Source organism: Heloderma suspectum, chromosome 4 (genome assembly GCF_057233095.1).
Source record: "Heloderma suspectum isolate Gila_16-S chromosome 4, 16-S_ref, whole genome shotgun sequence".
In the NCBI taxonomy this organism is placed as follows: domain Eukaryota; kingdom Metazoa; phylum Chordata; class Lepidosauria; order Squamata; family Helodermatidae; genus Heloderma; species Heloderma suspectum.
The window spans coordinates 46,278,691-46,292,742 of NC_139461.1; the positions used below are offsets into that span (position 1 = coordinate 46,278,691).

At 44.9% G+C, this 14,052-nt stretch overlaps 1 protein-coding gene across 1 annotated transcript in view; it reads left to right on the plus strand.

Moving 5' to 3' along the window:
* The first annotated feature begins 1,086 nt into the window (after positions 1–1,086).
* TMEM64 (transmembrane protein 64) overlaps positions 1,087–14,052 on the plus strand; it is a 30,707-nt gene continuing 17,741 nt past the window's right edge. Inside the window, exon 1 of the mRNA XM_084849165.1 lies at positions 1,087–2,653. Coding sequence (XP_084705291.1) covers positions 1,901–2,653 — 753 coding nt within the window. The 5' untranslated portion in view covers positions 1,087–1,900. The remainder of the gene's footprint in view (positions 2,654–14,052) is intronic.

Below are 14,052 nucleotides of genomic sequence, written 5' to 3' on the forward strand. Positions count from 1 at the left end.
GAAACAGTTTAAGAGAAAGGGGTACACCCTCCTCCTCCAGCGTAATTGCTCTGATCTGAATTAGGGTTCCCCATGGAATTGATGCTTTCGAACTGTGGTGCTGGAGAAGACTCTTACGAGTCCCCTGGACTGCAAGGAGGTCAAATCAGTCCATCCTAAAGGAAATCAACCCTGACTGCTCTTTGGAAGGACAGATAATGAAGCTGAAGCTCCAATATTTTGGCCACCTAATGCGAAGAGAAAACTCCCTGGAAAAGACCCTGATGCTGGGAAAGACTGAAGGCAAAAGGAGAAGGGGACGGCAGAGGATGAGATGGCTAGATAGCATCACGGATGCAATGAATATGAACTTGAGCACGCTCCGGGAGAGAGCGCAGGACAGGAAGGCCTGGCGTGCTATGGTCCATGGGGTCACGAAGAGTCGGACACGACTGAACGACTGAACAACAACAACAACAACAAATGGCTGGTTTGATGTGTAGAAAAGCCCTGAAAGGTCACATCTAGTTTAGCCTTCAGCATCATACAGAACCCAAGGTTCAATGTCTTATTTGTAGCCTAATCCTCTGAAATCAAGGAGGCCTAATATTGTATAGGATCACAGCCTACTACAGGATGTATGTTACATAATGTGTGAAGCAGTTTTTACATGCCTGTGTATTGTTTATACACATAGCTTACCCTGAGACATGAAAGACAGGAGCTCCTACCTACTTTTTAGTTGCATACACGTCGCTGTGATTGGCCTTAGGTCCTCTGGGCATGTACAGATAAGCGTATGTAGAATTGAAAGTTGTTAGTTATTGCATTCCTTTTTTAAAAAAAGTTGGGCTGTGAGAAACGTTAGAAAATCCTGATACCAAAGAATCACAAAGGTGTTTCCAGATGAGACCTTTATGTACAACTGCCCTGCCTCATTCACAGAATTTTATGTGGGGAGATTCTCCACACACGCATCAGGGGAGCATATCTGAAGCGACTTGTGTGTGGCTGTGTGTGTGTGTGTGTATTTGCGTGGTTGTTCGCATGACAGGAACTCGTTCTTTTGTGAGGGGGGAGGTTTTGTGGGTTGACATTCGTGAGGGCGGATTCTGCGAGCGAAGGCGAACTTGCCTAAGCGACTTGCGTTTGGGCGGAGGCGTCGTGTGGGGCGACGCGGCCGACTCGTGAGCGGAACAGTCTCTGCGTGGAGGCAAACGCGTCGTTCCACGGCTGCGCTCGTGGGGGGTGTTTGTATCTTTGCGTGGCGCTCTTCGTGAGGGGAAGTCCTGAGCGGGCGGGGAAACCTCGTCGTGAAGACGACACCGCCGCGCGTGGCGTCGCATTCCCCTCGCTTCTGCCTGAGGCGGCGGCGATGAAGATCCTCCCCGGCCCCGCCCAGCTCCGCCCACTCGCCTCCCCTCGGTCGCTGCCGGCTGTGCCACATCGTCGTCGTCTTCCTGGCGGCGGCGGCCGCCTCAGCCGGGGCTCCCCCATCATCGCGGATTGAGCCTAGAACGGGGCGGCCCTTCCAAACTGCCGACCCGGCGGCGGGGCCTTGCCAGCGCCGGGAAATGGAGCTCCGCCGCCGCTGCTGCGCGGGGCGCCCGCCCTGCCCAGGCCGCAGCTGCCGAGCCCGCCAGTTTCTGGCCGCCGCCGCCGTTTTTTAACCGCCGGGTAGAGGGAGGTCTCCGCGGAGGGGTCCGCCGGCGGCGCCCTTCGCGGAGGGACGCTCGCGCGCCCGGCCGCGCCTCACCTCGTCGCCCTCGTCTGCTCCTCAAGTTGCCCCCCTCGGCGATGAGCGAGCGGCCGCCTCTTGCGCCTGCGAAGCGGGGAGCACGGCGCAGCGCTCGCTCGACCTCCGCCCGCCGCCGCCGCCTGCTGCTGCTCGCGTTGTGCTCGTCGCCTTAGACGCCGGGCGATGTGGGGCTCCGGGGCCGCCGCGCTGCAGCTGCTCTCGCGAGCCACCAAGCACGCCTTCGCCCCGGGAGCCCGGCAGGACCTGAGCCGCTGGCTTGGCGCGTCTGGGGAGCCGGGCGAGGCAGCGGGGAGAGGAGGAGCCGCGGAGGCGCTGCTCTTCGGGGAGCAGAACGGGCTGCACCACTATTCGCCGCCGCCGCCGCCGCATCAGGAGCCGTCGGTGGAGATCCTGCTGTGCCAGCTGCCCGAGGCGGGGCCCGGCTTGCCCGAGGGCAGGACGTGGCGCTGCTCGGGCTGCCTGCTGGGCACCTGCTGGTGCAGGAGTTGCCTGAGCGTGTGCTTCTTGGCGGCGCTCTGCTTCGCCTCGCTGGCCCTGGTGCGCCAGTACCTGCGGGACCTGATGCTCTGGGCCGAGAGCTTGGACAGCCTGGCCGGCGTGCTGCTCTTCACCGTGGGCTTCATCGCGGTGTCCTTCCCGTGCGGCTGGGGCTACATCCTGCTCAACGTGGCCGCTGGCTACCTCTACGGCTTCGTGCTAGGCATGGGCCTCATGGTGCTCGGGGTCCTCATCGGCACTTTCATCTCCCATGTGGTGTGCAAGAAGCTGCTGGCCCGATGGGTGCTGGCCAGGATCCAGGGCAGCGAGAAGCTCAGCGCGGTCATCCGCGTGGTGGAGGGAGGAAGTGGCCTCAAGGTGGTGGCCCTGGCCAGGCTCACCCCTATACCCTTCGGGCTCCAAAACGCGGTCTTCTCTGTGAGTGGCTCTTATATGAAGCTCTGGGGGGAATTGTCACCGAAGAGGCCTTGGTCTCAGGTGCCTCACTTGTCAAAGGTGTTATTACAGGACAGAAAGCGGAAGAGAGCTAGTGTTGAATGGAGCAAATATGCTGAGCTAGGTTTTACATTCAAATTATGGATAGGGAGAATGCAAATAATAAAAAGGCATTGCTTGTGGAGTTGAAGCCACTCCAGCCTCAGATCTTATTCAAAATAGGGTTGTCTCCATGGTTTGAAAAGTTTGCTATGCAAGCCTCTGTTACATGAGAACTGTACGTCAGCAGTGATTATCCAGGAAAGATTAATAAAGACCAAATGTTGCAAGCAAATGCATATAACGGTAGCCCAACAACCCCTTTTAATTAAGGCAAGCCCCTTGTTGAGGTGATCCAGAAACTGAGACATGGGAAAAGGGACACTTACCTCTTTCACTGCCCCAAATATCCACCTTAGTGGCTTTTCCCCCTGTGGGCTTTTTAAAGTTTCTTTAAAAAAAAACCTTGTAGGAGGAAAGCTACTTGGGAGTAATGCGATTCTAAACACATTTACTGTGGAGTAAGCCCTACTGAACACAGTGAGACTTACTTCTGAGAAAACAGGCATAGGATTGTGCTGTTAGAATGGGGGAAATGGACAGGGAAAGGGTTAAGGAATCTTCTGCTGCCTCTCCCCTTCTGTAACTTCTGATAGCTGCCACAGGAAGCAGCTTATTCTTTTTTATATAATATGTTAGACTACCCTTGAACATATTTGAGTGCAACACATTTAAGTACAGTTTTGGATTCCTACTGGCTCTTCCTTGCAGCTTTTCTGAAAAGTACATAGCTTTTAGAATTCCACATAGCTTTGAAATCTTCATAGATAACTTTCAAAATAATTCTTATTGAGAAAAGACTTGTATCAGAATCAGCCCTCCATTTGTTTCTCCGTCGTTAGAAAGAAATGAAGATCAAGTGAAATTCTGAGGGCTAATTCTGTCATTGGATTTATGTGATACCAAATCATTTCTGAGTGCCAAACTCATGTCTACAACTCTTGAATGGGAAGGGTTAACTTCCTATTTTTCTTATAAGAAAGAATCAGTTTTAGCCCTTCTAATTGTGGGAACTGGTTGAAAATATGTGTGCATGCATGTAAACAGTGATGACTATATAATATCTTTGTTTTGCTGGGAATCCATAGTTGTACCTGCTCCAATTTTTATCTGATTTTGTGCCCCAGATAACATGCAAAAATTAATTGAACTCCATGCAAATCTGAAACATTGCATGTGCAAGTTTTCTGTCTCAACATACATTTTTAAAAATCCAGTGTAATAACTCCTCAGTGAAACTGTCTGTAATGAGTGGGAATTGTAGGAAAGTGTAGATGTTTTAAAATGTCAGCCATTTGAATTAGTGTATATTTGGCACATGGAGGGAGCAATCCTACTGCTGCTAGACAGTGGCTAGATGTCCAGAGGATATGTTATTTTCCCGGAACTGATCTCAGAGCCCGCACTCCAAGGTTGGTTCCCAGAGAACCGACCTCCCCCCACTTCTGCGCTGCCTCTGGTGCAGCATGGAACAGCCCCGTCCTCTGTGCTTGCAAGAGGAGCATGGAGCGGCCAGAAAGGGATGTGTCTGGGGGCATTCCTCAGCAGGGAGAGTGTAACTGCCCGTACAACACATCCTATGTGTCATACAGCAGGCTCCTTCCCCACTCTGTCCTTCTGCAGCTAAACAGCTGCAATCTGCTGTCTAGCTGAAAATGCAGGGCAGGAGAAGCGCAGAGGGAATGATCCCCTCCAAGTTTCTCCTGCCCTGCTTTGGATAGGTGGTCGCCTCCAAGTTTGGAGGTGGCCACCTATCTAGATAGGATTGCTCCATAAAAAGCCTTAATAGTGGAATTCTGTGCATGTTTACTTTATGCATGTTATTGACTTAAAAACTAGTTGGGAGTTAAGAATCTGGCAGCTCAGCTAAGTGTTGCTGAGTTCAGTCTGATTTACTTAGTGTGCTTACGTTTGCTCACTTGAAGTTAACTGCAGCGTTGCTGAGCTTATGTAGTTTTCAGTTTGTATTCTTATTCTGTGGTGCCTTCTGAAATAACTCCCATGGGCTGGGATGCTATGTTACTGTAAACAGCCCCTGGGAAGCAGGGAGAACATTTAAATGACCAAACCATGTGGACAGGGCCCAGTCACGTTGGTATCTCCAAGGAGTCAGCCCATGGCCATGGGGCTCAGTCATTTAAATGTTATCTCAGCCCTGTGGGTGCTGTTTATAGATAAGTGGCTTCCACAGGGCTGGAAAATTGCCTACCCAGCAGCCTTCCTCAAGCTGGTCCCCTCCAAATGTGTTGTATTCCAGCATGTCTGGAGGGAGATTAGATTGGGGAAGGGTGGCCAAAAAGGTGCGTGTGAGTTGCTACTTAAAATGTATGGCACATTTAGTGCAACTGTAATATTTCAGACATAGACAGTGACCATTTTTGGACCAATTGCAAAAAAGAAAAAAAAGAAGGGTAATCCAACAACAATACATAAAAGCCATAAAGAATGTGAAAGTTAGTGTGTATGTATCCATATATAACCATATCATACATAACTAGTATTTTTAAGAGATAATAATGAAATTGAGTAGTTCTGCAAAAGAGTGAACATTGTAGAAGCTATTATTTATTTCATTTATTTTTTATTTTATTTATTTCATTTCTATGCTGCCCAATAGCCAAAGCTCTCTGTTAAATCATATCTGTAGCGTAATTGTGGAAAATAATATTTTAAGATCACTGTTTGGATTATATAATTCAGTAGACTTCTGGAGTTCAATCCTTTGTATTATTATCTTGGTTTTCATTATGATCTTTTGAGTATCTGTGTGATATTGTTACTCTTTGGCATGTGTAATATTTCGTAAGTATTTATGGTCTACCTTGTGTTAAACTTCTTTAATTCATTACTTTGGGGATACACCTTCCCAGTTTGTAGATATTTCGAAGCAACTCTGAATTAAATAAGGATATAATCTATATGGAAATACATTATGTGGCAAGCTGGTAGTTTGAGCCTAACGTTTCCTAGTGTTTGCTCATACAGTAATGATCTTCTGTATGGGACTATCAGGGAACCAACAGAATTTATAAGTATTTTTTAAAGAGTTAAAGAAAAACTGACTTAAAGACCACTGTCACAGGATACTACAGATTATTCAAATCCTTGATGTGTATAAACTGACATAGCATGGCAGAGTATGGGAAATACACATCAGGTACATGCATAATTCTGGAATATTCTACTTGAAACAGGTAATACAATTTATTTTAAACTGATATGCCAGAGTAGACTCACAGGGTAGTTGTATTACTTGCTGATTTCAGTTAGCTTGAAAACACAGTAAAAACATGCTTGTTGTTGTTGTTCAGTCGTTAAGTCGTGTCCGACTCTTCATGACCCCATGGACCATAGCATGCCAGGCCTTCCTGTCCTCCGCTCTCTCCTGGAGTGTGCTCAAGTTCATATTCATTGCATCAGTGATGCTATCTAGCCATCTCATCCTCTGCCGTCCCCTTCTCCTTTTGCCTTCAGTCTTTCCCAGCATCAGGGTCTTTTCCAGAGAGTTTTCTCTTCGCATTAGGTGGCCAAAATATTTCAGTTTCACCTTCAGTATCCTTCCAATGAGCACTCAGGGTTGATTTCCTTTAGGATTGACTGATTTGAGTTCCTTGCAGTCCAGGGGACTCGTAAGAGTCTTCTCCAGCACCACAGTTTGAAAGCATCGATTCTTCGGCGCTCAGCCTTCCTTATAGTCCAGCTCTCACAGCCATACGTTACTACTGGGAAAACCATAGGTTTGATTATGCGGACCTTTGTTGGCAAGGTGATGTCTCTGTTTCTTACTATGGTGTCTAGGTTTGCCATAGCTTTCCTTCCCAGGAGCAAGCGTCTTTTAATTTCATGGCTACAGTCACCATCTGCGGTGATCTTGGAGCCCAAGGAAGTAAAATCTGTCACTGCTTCCATTTCTTCCCCTTCTATATGCCAGGAAGTGATGGGGCCAGATGCCATGATCTTCGTTTTTTTAATGTTGAGTTTCAAACCAGCTTTTGCACTCTCCACTTTCACCCTCAACAAGAGGCTCTTTAGAACCTCTTCACTTTCTCCCATTAGGGTGGTATCATCTGCGTATCTGAGGTTGTTGATAATTCTCCCGGCAATCCTAATTCCGACCTGTGATTCATCCAACCTGGCATTTCTCATGATGCATATAAGTTAAATAAGCAGGGTGACAATATACAGCCTTGTTGTACTCCTTTCCCAATTTTGAACCAGTCGGTTGTTCCATGTCCGGTTCTTACTGTTGCTTCTTGACCCTCGTACAGGTTTCTCAGGAGACAGGTAAGGTGGTCTGGTACTCCCATCTCTCTAAGAATTTGCCAGAGTTTGTTGTGATCCACACAATCAAAAGCTTTAGCATAGTCAATGAAGCAGAAATAGGCATTTTTCTGGAATTCTCTTGCTTTCTGCATGATCCAGCGAATGTTGGCGTTTTGATCTCCAGTTCCTCTGCCTCTTCAGAACCCAGCTTGTACTTCCGGTAGTTCTCGGTTCACATACTGCTGAAGCCTAGCTTGTAGGATTTTGAGCATCACCTTGCTGGCATGTGAAATGAGCGCAATTGTACGGTAGTTTGAACACTCCTTGGCATTGCCCTTCTTTGGAATTGGAATGTAAACTGACCTTTTCCAGTCTTGTGGCCACTGTTGAGTGTTCCAAATTTGTTGGCATATTGAGTGCAGCACTTCAACAGCACCATCTTTTAGGATTTTAAATAGCTCAGCTGGAAGACTGTCATCTCCACTAGCTTTGTTGTTAGTAATGCTTCCTAAGGCCCATTTGACTTCACTCTCTAGGATGTCCGGCTCAAGTTCTGTGACCGCACTATCATGGCTATCAGGGACATTCAGATCTTTCCTGTATAGTTCTTCTGTGTATTCTTTCCACCTCTTCTTAATCTCATCTGCTTCTGTTAGGTCCCTGCCTTCTTTGCCCTTCATCTTGCCCATCTTTGCACAAAACGTTCCATTGAGATCTCCGATTTTCTTGAAAAAATCTCTAGTCTTTCCCATTCTGTTGTTTTCCTCAATTTTTTGCATTGTTCATTTAAGAAGGTCTTCTTGTCATGATCTGAGCCACAGTCAGCTCCAGGTCTTGTTTTTACTGACTGTATGGAGCTTCTCCATCTTTGGCTACAAAGTACATAATCAATCTGATTTCGATATTGACCATCTGGTGATGTCCATGTGTAGAGTTGCCTCTTGTGCTGTTGGAAAAGAGTGTTTGCTATGATCAGCATGTTCTCTTGACAGAACTCTATTAGCCTTTGTGCTGCTTCATTTTGTACACCAAGGCCATGCTTGCCTGTTATCCCGGTGATTTCTTGGCGTCCTACTTTGGCATTCCAATCCCCTATGATGACAAGGACATCTTTTGTTGGTGTTAGTTCTAGAAGGTGTTGTAGGTCTTCATTGAACCGATCAACCTCAGCTTCTTCGGCCTCAGTGGTTGGGGCATAGACTTGAATTACTGTGATGTTGAATGGTTTGCCTTGGATTCGTACAGAGATCATTCTGTCGTTTTTGAGATTGTACCCCAGTACTGCTTTTCCCACCCTTTTATTGACTATGAGTGCTACTCCATTTCTTCTAAGGGATTCTTGCCCACAGTAGTAGATACAATGGTCACCTGAATTAAATTCGCCCATGCTTGTCCATTTTAGTTCGCTGATTCCCAAGATGTCGATGTACAATCTTGCCATCTCATGTTTGACCACCTCCAGCTTGCCTTGATTAATTGATCTTACATTCCAGGTTCCTAAACAATATTGTTCTGTACAGCGTTGGATTTTCTTTTCACCACCAGACACATCCACAGCTGAGTGTCCTTTCGGGTTTGGCCCAGCCGCTTCACTCTTTCTGGCGCTACTTGGAAATTCCCTCTGCTCTTCCCCAGTAGTATATTGGACATCTTCCGACCTGAGAGGCTTATCTTCCGGCGTCATCTCTTTTAGCCTTGTGATACGTTCCATGGGGTTTTCTTGGCAAGAATACTGGAGTGGGTTAAATAAGGCTTACTTCTGTTACTGCTTGCAGAAGCTGTTTGTGTGGGAAGCCAAGTCGTTACTTAAAAAAAAAAGCTGCCATGGCACTAACTACCTAAAACAGCTGTCTTTTCTCTAGATACAGTAGGAAAAGACATTCTTTCATAATTTGTTAATAGTGATCTGCTGAAATAAAGGTACTGTCCATGGACTCTTTTAGGAAAGTTTGGGTATTTATGCGACACATAAATGTATTTACTTGGAAGTAAGTCCCAGTAAGTTCACTCGGATGTAATCCCAAGTAAGTGAGTTTAGAATTGCAGCCATAAACTAGATTCATGTTCGTGGAAGGCAGACATCTTAAGTACTTTGGACTTAAGACCCTTTTTATTGCCTTTAGACTGTTTTTACTGTTCTGCAATGCAGTATGCTGGACTGCACATTGAGGGCTGCTGAACTGTTTTCTTTTAAAAAAAAAAAAAGTTTAGGAGAAAACTATCTACACTGTCTTATAAAGTGCAAGATGTGACAAAATTTCCTAAGTCCCAGCGTTGGCTGGTTTAAGTCGCTGTGAAAAAAAGCAGGTTTAAATTATTAACTTAAATCAAGATTCCACTATTATAATTCATGCCCTTCCTGAACAAGCATGCATACCATTAAAAATATTGGTTTACAACTAAATGGAGACTTTATAAGGAGTATAATCTGAAACTTTGAATCTGCCTGTAAGTCCTTTGCACTGTGGAACTATATCTGCTGAAGTGGGGGAGGTGCAATTGTAAAATTAATTGATTTTTGTTGGGGTCTCTCTACAGATATAGTGGACTCTAAGCAAGATTACTTACTTGAAGACTAACAGCACAATCCTCTGTAGGTTTATGCAGAAGTAGCTCACACTGTGTTCAATGGGGCTTACTCCCAAGTACATATGCATACATTGTAGCCTAAGACTGCAGTCATATGCACACTTAAGTGGGAGTAAATCTCACTGAAGACAGTGAGACCTGTTTCTGAATAAACACACAGAGGATCACGGTACAGGTTACTAGAACTTTGTAGAAAGGGCTGGTAGTTATCAGGCAGAGCAGTTTATCCATACAATCAAAGGCAATAACTTTTTTTGTTTGGTTGGAATCATAAATATTCAGCACTTGAACTGAGCTCAGGTAGTTTCAGAACATTAAAAACAACCCACCCCCAGTAGGGGTAATGGATGATTCTCATGAGATACTGCATGGTGTCTCCTGGAAGCTAGCAGCTGTGATGACTTCACAGTTGTGGGTCTAGTAGGTTGTCCATAAAAAACAATAGAATATGTGACATGTCATATTATAATGCCTGACCTCAAAAGTTGGATTTTCTCCCCTGCTTCTTTCTCTTACATTAAAAATAGGCTCTAAGTTTGTTTGATAAAGCGACATGGCTTTTGTTTGAGGCTACAGGACTACAGTCCTATACCCACTTACCTGAGAGTAAGCCTCATTGAACTCAGTGGGACTGGCTTCTGAGTAGACCTGCATAGGTTTGGGTTTTAATGGTTTTCATTAAATGTAGATTTCATTGTAAACAATGCTATTCTTTAAAAAGATACACTATAATTGAAATATAAAAAAACCATTTCATTTAAATTAAAAATAATCTAAATTTGTAAAAAGCCATTATTTTAAAGAAGACATTTATTTTTATCCATCCTGCAGAGAAGACATAGTCCTGAAAGTAACTCTAATTGCATATGTGAGGCCTTTAGTATTTATCATGGGAGGGTGTGAATTTGAATCATATTATCCTGTTTTCTTCAATGTTGGAAGTTACTATTTCTCATTTCAAATAATGAAACATTGCACCAAGGACTAGAACAAAATTATCCAATGGGACAGTTCAACCATGGCATAACAAGAGATACAAAGTGTTTGACTGGGAAATGGTTAGCAGCCCATATGCCAGGTCAGGAAAACTAGCTTTGAAAAATGTTTCTATCTTTGAGACACGAGTGCATATATGCTTCAGTTCCTTAATGTTCCCTTCTTAATTTTTTTTACTAACACACGCTACAAATACCAAAGGAAAAAAATGTATAAATCATCAGTCTGAGTGACTAAATAAAACATTGATTCTCAATTTTTTTGAGAAGAGGTGGTTTACAGTAGACAACTCCAGTACTGAAAAAAATGTTCTCATCTTTTTATTAGTGTACTGGAAACTTGTCCATTTCAGTTATATTCATCCATTCTGATATTGAAAAGGGGCCCTTGACATGTCTGATAATTACAACTTTTGCTGCTAATAACAGATTCTTAATGCCTTAATTTGTTTACTAAGGTGGAGCCATTTAAATAGCTTAATATCACAAATAAATCTAATTTTAATTTACGCATGGCCATCTTATAGATAACATCCATGACTTTAAAATGCAAGGACAGGAGGGCATTCCCACCAAATAAGTGGGACTGCCCTGCTGATGAAGTGGACAGGTTGCTTGAATCAGTCTGTCTCATCACATGTAAGCTTGACCTTTGGCCATCTTGGCTAATACAATCTAGCAGGGGTGGATTGACTGGGTGGGTCTGTGGGGTGGTAAATGCTTCACTCTGTCAGGGGGTGTCGCCTGCTGCCTTGAAAGAGGCTGTAGTGTGCCCGCTCCTTGCAGAAGAAGACCTCCTTGGACCCAGAGGTGTGTGAGAACTATCACCCCATCACTAATATCCCCTTTTGGGGCAAGGTGCTTGAAGGTGTGGTGGCTGGGCAGCTTCAGACGTTCTTGGAGGGAACTGATTATTTGGACCCATTTCAGTCTGGTTTCAGGCCAGGATCCAGCACTGAAATGGCCTTGTTTGCTCTGACCCACAACCTTCTCTGGGTGAAAGATAGGGGGAATGCTACCCTGTTGATCCTCTTGGACCTCTCAGTGGCTTTTGATACCATTGATCATGGTATCTTACTGGATCGGCTCTGCGAGGTAGGAGTTGCAGGTACTGTGTTACAGTGGTTCTGCTTCTACCTGCAGGGCTGATTCCAGAGAGGAATCCTGTTCTACGCCATGGCTGTTAAGCTGTGGGTTGCCACAGGGTTCTATCCCCCATGCTGCTCAGCATCTACATGAAGCCGTTGGGTGAGGTTATTAGGATTTCTGGGGTGGAGTGTCACTAGTATGCTGATGATGCTCAGCTCTACTGGTCGTTGTACTCGGCCTGGAGGCTGTAATGGGCTGGATGAGGGCCAATAAACTGAAGCTTGATCTTAAGATGGAAGCTCTGTGGATTGGTGGTTCCTGAGTCTGGGAATTTGGTAAACAACCTGTCCTGGACAGGGTTGCACTCCCCCTGACAGAACAGATGTGGAGCTTGGAGTACTCCTACATCCATCCCTGTAACCAGAGCCCCAGGTGGACTCCGTGGCCCAGAGTACTTGGGGCCAGCTTCAGCTGATCCACCAGCTATGGCCTTTCCTGGACAGGGATAGCCTAGCCACAGTAGTACATGCACTGGTGATTAGACTACTGCAATGCACTTTATGTGGGGCTGCCCTTGAAGACGACTCGGAAGTTGCAGCTAGTGCAAAATGCAGCAGCTAGACTGCGACCAGAAAGTCTCATAAAACTCATAAAACATCAATTTTAAAGGATTTGTACTGGCTGCCAGTACACTTACTGTCAGAATTCAAGGTTTTGGTAATGACATTTAAAGCCCTAAGTGGCTTGGGGCCTCAATATTTGAGGGGGTGCCTCTCCCTATATATGCCTGCCTGAGGACTGAGATCTGTTGGAGGGGCCCTCCTCTGCATCCCACTGGTGCAAGACATACACTATGGTGGGACGTGGGAGAGGGCTTTCTCTGCTGTGGCATCCCAGTTGTGGAATGTCCTCCCCTTGGAGGCCTGAATGGCACAGACATTGGTTCCATTTTGGCGCCAAGTAAACACATGGCTTTGTACCAAAGCCTTTGAGGGCTAAATGCATTCCCTAAAGTAGCACGCTGTTTTAACTGTTATATTGTTTTAGATTTTAATTGGTATTAGCTTGTTTAATATGTTTTTAGCTGTTTAAATTATTTGTTTTATACTGTTTAAACTGATTTTATCTGTACGCTGCCCTGAGATCTTAATGATATAGGGTAGGATAGAAATGTTATAAATAAGTTAGTATGAAGTTGACATCTGATGCTTGTCATCTCCAACATTTAACATTATCAGTATCAAAAACATTATTGACTTTTTAACGAGTGAGAAACCATCTGTAGCAGATGTATTATGTTTCTCTCAGATGCAAGAAATATGAAAAGGAATGAATAGACTGAAAAATATATGACCGTTATTTGTTCATTGGTTCTCTTTACTAGTTGAAGCTTTATGGATGCGCACACCCTTTCACTGAACAAACTGGAGCAAGAACATAGGGTCCTGATCTCTAAAGCAGCAGTAGTACAAATCTGGGATATTTATGAGAAATTTAGGGCTGATTCAGAATGTGCTTCATGTATAAAGCAGCTATTGTCTGTGTTCAGACACAACAGTAAGCCAGAATTCTGGAAAATCCTGGCTTACCATGAATGAGCTGCATGCTGGTGTATGCAAACTGTTTGCTCCCGCTTGGCTCCTGAGGAGTAACTGAATTGACTAGGAAATGAAAGCTTATCATGTTGTCCAAACTGGGGCTCTTGGCTTGTTGTGCCCAAATAAGCCAGGATTTGTAAACCAAGAACAAATCCTGGTTGATTCTGGGTTGTAAGGGGCACAACAAATCAGGGTTTCTGGCTTGGACGACATGCTAAGCTTTCAATTCCTGGTTAGTTTAGCTGCTCCCACTGGTGGGAATAGTCAAGGAAGAGCAAATGAACTACATTGACCAGCAAGTAGCCTGTTCATAGTAAGCCAGGATTCTCTGGCATTTTGGCTTATCATTGTATCCATTGCATCACTGTCTCCCTTCTTCAAAACCTGCCATGAAGAAAGAAGACCACAGATACAGCAGTTTAATGCAGCGGGGTCCCACTTTGCTTGGCATGTTCAATTTGGAATTATAGTTATATAGCTAGCATTTTTGATAGTTGCAGATAGCACCGTCATAAAACTACCAGTTTTCTTTGCTTCAATTCATGTTGTGTTTACACTTGGTAGTAATATTAAAGGGGCATGGGAATGCCCTTTTATTTAACGTGAGATGCAAGAAAAAAGGTTCCGCCATTATAAGCCTCAAAATTCTGCTGCATATACAAATGACACCTGTAGAGCTAATAACTTGAAACTTGACATCCATAATCTACTTGATAAGGTATATGATCCTGCAGAATTTCAGATCGAT